The sequence below is a fragment of the Papilio polytes genome, unplaced genomic scaffold, assembly GCF_000836215.1.
Source record: "Papilio polytes unplaced genomic scaffold, Ppol_1.0 DF822178.1, whole genome shotgun sequence".
NCBI classification, from domain to species: domain Eukaryota; kingdom Metazoa; phylum Arthropoda; class Insecta; order Lepidoptera; family Papilionidae; genus Papilio; species Papilio polytes.
In genome coordinates, this window is record NW_013527026.1 from 3,021,890 (window position 1) to 3,027,808 (window position 5,919).

Here is a 5,919-nt window from a genome sequence, read left to right on the forward strand (position 1 = left end):
ATGCTCTTTATCAATATACATTAGCCACTATATTTATTTTCCTTCAATAAGGATCAAGTAGTTAGTGGTACTTATACTATACTATACTTTATAATTAACCGTGTACTTGTAATACCACTCTAAGAAGTAAATACAGTAAAACATGTTAAATACATGTAAAACAGCAAAACAAAGGATTACCTGAATAAATTCAGAACACTTGTGTATTAGGAATATACAATAAAAAATTTTGATACCATTGGTCTATATTTATAAATATAAAAAATTGTTTAGAATTGTCACTGTATTTCAGTTGTAACTGGGCAAATAGCCTCCATGGACCAATTTGTTGAAAATTGGAATGCATTTTTCCAAGATTTCCCCATTACTGTGGACACTTTAAAGAATTCCCATGGAATGACACAGGCTGTTCTTAAAGTTTTCAGTAAACTTGGTATTGACAGTGATGCCATATTGCAGGCAAGTGGTAAAAGATCTATTATAGTTTATTTGAAATTGCATCACTAAATACTTTTAATTTCATTTATTTTCTTACAGCCACCACCTGAAGAGAGTCGTAATGAACACATGGTTTACTTCTGGGACTTAATACCTATAATTAACATGTCTCGTATAGTAAAATTTTTTATGCCAAAATTTGGAATAAAATTTACTTTTATTCAGTTTCTTCAACCAATTACAAAAAACACCTATAGCATTTTACTTATACTGTTCAATTTGGTACTGTTTTGTGAGCAACGCATGGAAGAGATTGCTCCTGCTGAAAGAGAATTGTTTTTGCAAAGTGAAAAGGTGAATTTTCATTATTTCAGATGTATTTCATATTAATTTCTTGACTCAAATTACACCTAACAATTATAATATTTTGAATGTTTTCAATGTAATATAATATGATAGCTGTCACTCACAACTATGGTCACATGAAATAAACAATATATATATCCAATATTATTTACTGATAGCATAGCTTTTTGACCGACATTCCAAAAGAAGGAGGTACTCAATTCATCTGTATGTTTTTTTTAATAATGACGAATTTTTGAAATTGGCCCAGTAATCCTTGAGTTATTTCAATACATAAAAAAATCCAGATCTTTCACTAGTAGAGATAGAGATTAAATAGAATAAGATAGTTGTTATATCAATTACTTTTAATACTGTTTACGCCATTTATGTGGCTGTTGCCTTTTTTCATTACCTGACCACCACTGTATATCCATTAGAAATAAAATTTAAGTAGTATTAACATATGTTTCAGGTTAAAATTTTGGAAGACAGAATAAATAAATTACAAGTTTTACTCAATGAACAGGCACATGAAAAAGCCAAAAGAGCTGAAAGATTAGAAATTGTAAGTAGGACTGCAAATATTTTACAAACCCCATTTTATTTAATGATTTGTAATCTTGTTGCAGGTCCCAGCTTTTAGTTCATTTTAGTTAATATAAAAGTATAAGTATATTAATATAAATACAAATTTCTAACATTTTGTAACAAATGTGTCTGTGAAAGTGTTGAAAAATAAATTACAAGCTGATATTTAAAAAAAATAAAATTTACAGATAGCCAGTGAACAAAAGAAGCTTGAAGAAGAATTAAAGCATGAAAAAGAGGGACATGACGCTATTAAGAAGGAGTTGGAAAAAATCTTGAATGAAAACAAACAAATGGAAATTATTTTGGAACAAAAGAAGACACACAGAGACGGTTTGATAGCTGAAGTAGAAAAGTTAAGAAGTCAGAGAGTGTACGACGCGGATGACATAAAAGCCCAGGTGGAGCAAGCAACACACAATGTGCAAGAGGCAGAAGATAAACTAACAAGCTTAAGAGCAACATTAATGCAGAAAGAGAATTGTCTCAAAAATTTGCAAGCAATAAAACCAAATCTTACTATTGCCAACAATTTGTTACATGAAATAATGACGCTCACTGATAGCTTGAAGTAAGTTATCTTTATTATGTTCATAATTAATGCTTTTTCCAATATCTCATGTAAACACATTAAATAAAAAATATTAAAATTTGTTTGCATCTAGCAATAAGAGTATCAAACACGATATTATTAAATTTTAAATATTTTTTCCTGGATAGTTAGTTTAATTGTAATTTTTACTTCAAAAACTGCATTTTGATAACTGTAATATTTTAAATAACTGCTTTAAAAATGGATATCATAGCCATAAAGTACATTTGGATAATTATTAATGTTTCAGTGACTATGATTCAGATGATTTGGAATCTGACAGTAAAGAAGGAGAGTTAAAAGTATTTAACACTGAATTAACTGAACTAGAAACTAAACTAGAGGAGCTGAGAGCAGCACGAGCAGAAGCAGCTAAGAAGAGGGAAGTAAATCAAGCGAAGAGGCAACAAGAGAAAACTGCTGCACTAACGTAATTTGCGTACTTATTTCATAAAAATATGTACAGTTGCGAAAATCCGCGGAGTTCCTCTTACAGAACAATTAACTTGTTCCTTGCAAATAGACAAACTTAGTTTTTTTTACAAATTACTAATTAAGTACCAATGAGTCAGAATAATAATAAAAATCAATTGACACTGAAAACCCTATTTCCTACAGACACATTTAAAAGCTGCGTCATATGTGTTTGTGTTCCGCGCCGTTTCGATATGTTTCTTTTAAAATGGAACAGACAGATACTCCGGTTGTACTTGTATGGGCAACATATAGGGTGTAATTGTAAATTTATGAAAAACTAATTTAAATTGATTGCAGAAATCTTCGTAAAGCAGAAGCAATGGAGAAGGAGCACAGGGAACGCGCTAAGAAAGCGATGCAAGAGATAGAAGATATTAAACAGCTTACTGTAAAATATGAATCTGAGAAATCTAAAGCAATAGAAGAACTTGCCAAATTGAAGTATACCTTTACAAGCGAGGTAACAGACTTTTTTACAATACAATCCTTATCTCTTATTTAAAAATTTGATTACTATCCCCACAAAATTTACTATATGTAGTAAAAAAACTTTATTTTATAGTATTAAATTATCAATATGCCTAAACTTTGTGAACTTCATGTATTTTATTGATGCATGAATAGACATGGTACTTGGGTTTTATACTAATTTTTGCAATCGTTTTAATGGAATCATTCAATATTATTTGTTTATTTCAGTTAAAATCAGTTGAAGATGCCATTACAAAAAAAGTAATGGAAGCACAGAAAATGATTGAAGACAAACTTCGTAATCATCGTTCTTAATGTTTTATTTGTGAACAAGAATACAAAAAACGGGGTAGGCGGCCTCCTAAATCGATTTTTATATTATAAATTTATAGTAGACCACGCCATAGACGAGACAAACTTTCACGAGAATTTCAAAATAATTAAATGCCGTATTCAATGCCTCAGTCTGAACATATTTTTAAGATAAGAAAATATTTAATAAATTTATAATAAGTATTACTATGTCACAGTTATTTTATTTAATATTACATGTCTCAATATATATTGGGGGGTCGGAGTCTGCTTTAAGTTTAGGGTGACTAGGCCAGAGTCAAAACGCGGGCCTACTGCGAGTTGGTTGACCTAACACATATCTTTGAAACTCTTTGTAAAATATATGCAGGTTTCATCACGACGTTTTAATTAATCAAGAAAATTATGTACATATGAATTTAAAAATCACATTGGCGTTTGGCGGGATTCGAACCCAGGAGGATCCCCTGAGCCACCGTCGCTCCAATACAAAGTCATTTTGATTTAATTAATTTTCAACACCTTGATTTCTTAATAATAGATGCAGTGAATTCTTCCAAAATCCGTAATATGTACTCAAGGATCGTAATCTACGTCCAAAAATGCAATCATGTATGCATAGTTATCCGACGTTCTTACTGGTTCTTACGGTTCAAGTAAACACTGTATATTGGTCGACGCCTATTGATGCCTATATCCAGCAGTAGGAACAGACTGGCAAATAACGAGGCGTGTAAGTTTTTTTAATATAAAATGCTCATAGTCAGCCATCTTACTAATATTATAAATGCGAATGTTTAGATGGATGGATGGATGGATGTTTGTTAGCGTTTGTAGCCTAAACGGTTGAACGGATCTCTATGAAATTTGGCACAGGTTTAGAGCATAGTCTGGAAGCACACATAGGCTACTTTTTATCCAGGGAATAGTTACGGTTCCCGTGAGATTCATTAATTTAGTTTTTTAATATTTACTCGATAATTCTGCAACGGTTCAACATATCTTATTGAAATTTGGCACAGATATAAAACAAAGTCTCGAGTACACATGGGATAAGCTTCATCCCCGAGAAATGTCCGGTTCCCGAGGGATACGTAACTTTTTTGTAATTTATATGGTTTTTATGTTTACTAATACCACGCGGACGAAGTCGCGGGCAACAGCTCGTATTACTATATTTTTAGCAATGTTTAACTTTATAGTAATAGTTTGGTACCTCCGTGAAGTTAGCCACCTCACTTTCTCTTTGTTTACTTTTTTTTATGCGAATCGTTTGAGAATCGTTAGAGAGGGTTTGAGAGAAAGCTACTTTCGTTTGAGAGTTCCTATTTTATCCGTAAAAGCAATTTCAATTTTTAGCGTGAAGTTGGCTCTCACACATCATTTTTTTAATCTTCTTTATGCAAATCGCTAGAGAATCGTTAGAAAGAAATTGAGAGGTAAGAAATATCGTTTGAGAGTTCTTACTTTTTTTGTAAAAAATATTAGAAATTTTGAAATCGATAACATTCGAATCGATTTTACTTTTCTCCGAATTAAAAATGAAAGCCATAGAAGGATCGAATTTTTCTCGTCGTTAGAGTATCGTCTGAGAATGATTGAGAGAAGAATAGAATCGTTTGTGAGTTCTTAGTTTTTCTGTTAAAATTTTTTGATTTTTAAGTCAATAACGATCGAATCGATTTTACTCTAATTCGAATTAAAAATGAATGTAATGAACTTAGAAAGATCAAATTTTTCTTGTCGTTAGATAACCGTCTGAGAATGATTGAGAGAAGAAAAAAATCGTTTGAGACTTCCTACTTTTTCTGTAAAAAAATTTTCGAATTTTTAAGTCGATAACATTCGAATCGATTTTAATTTTGTTCGAATTAAAAATGAAGATGATGGACTTAGAATGATCAAAATTTCCTCTTCGTTAGAGATTCGTCTCAGAATGATTGAGAGAAGAAAAGAATCGTTTGAAAGTTCTTAGTTTATTTGTAAAAAAAAAAATTAAGTTTCGAAGTCGTTACTAGTCGAATCGATTTTACTTTTCTTCGAATTAAAAATGAAAGTAATGGACCTACAAGTATCAAATTTTTCTCGTCATTAGAGAATCGTCTCAGAATGATTAAGAGAAGAAAAGAATCTTTTGAAAGTTCTTAGTTTATTTGTAAAAAACAATTATGTTTCGAAGTCGTTACTAGTTGAATCAATTTTAGTTTTCTTCGAATTAAAAATGAAAGTAATGGACCTAAAAGTATCAAATTTTTCTCGTCGTTAGAGAATCATCTCAGAATGATTGAGACAAGAAAAGAATCGTTTGAGAGTTCTTAGCTTTTTGGTAAAAAAAAATTAAGTTTTTAAGTCATTAACGATCGAATCGATTTTACTTTTCTTAGAATTATAAATGAAGACAATGGACTCAGAAGAATCAATTTTTTCTCGTCGTTAGAGAATCGTCTCAGAATGAATGAGAGAAGAAAAAATATTTTAAGAGTTTATCGACGAATCAAAAATGAAAGTGACATAGTATGACATCTACTTTTTGAGTTATGGGCTAACGGCCGGTCTCAATATGCAATTTTTTCAATCGAAAATCTCAATCCGTATCTTAATGTTTTGAAATACTGTCTCAATAAACGACCGAACGATAGAAATTCGATCTAAAAACATGACTAATCTATCGGAGGGAAAAATCTGATTTCTAA

The 5,919-nt window shown here is 30.9% G+C and overlaps 1 protein-coding gene across 4 annotated transcripts in view; it reads left to right on the plus strand.

Annotated features, from left to right (window-relative positions):
- Positions 1–3,385, plus strand: part of LOC106106705 (kinectin-like) — a 5,819-nt gene extending 2,434 nt beyond the window's left edge. For 2 of the 4 annotated variants that reach the window (XM_013287337.1, XM_013287336.1), the window contains exons 2-8: positions 293–459; positions 538–792; positions 1,259–1,351; positions 1,563–1,945; positions 2,217–2,396; positions 2,741–2,903; positions 3,143–3,385. In XM_013287337.1, the coding sequence (XP_013142791.1) occupies positions 316–459; positions 538–792; positions 1,259–1,351; positions 1,563–1,945; positions 2,217–2,396; positions 2,741–2,903; positions 3,143–3,229 (1,305 nt within the window). In that variant the 5' untranslated portion in view covers positions 293–315 and the 3' untranslated portion in view covers positions 3,230–3,385. Of the gene's footprint in view, positions 1–41; positions 68–292; positions 460–537; positions 793–1,258; positions 1,352–1,562; positions 1,946–2,216; positions 2,397–2,740; positions 2,904–3,142 lie in introns of those variants that run through there. The other 2 variants (XM_013287340.1, XM_013287339.1) reach the window with 2 other exon arrangements.
- Positions 3,386–5,919: the final 2,534 nt, after the last annotated feature.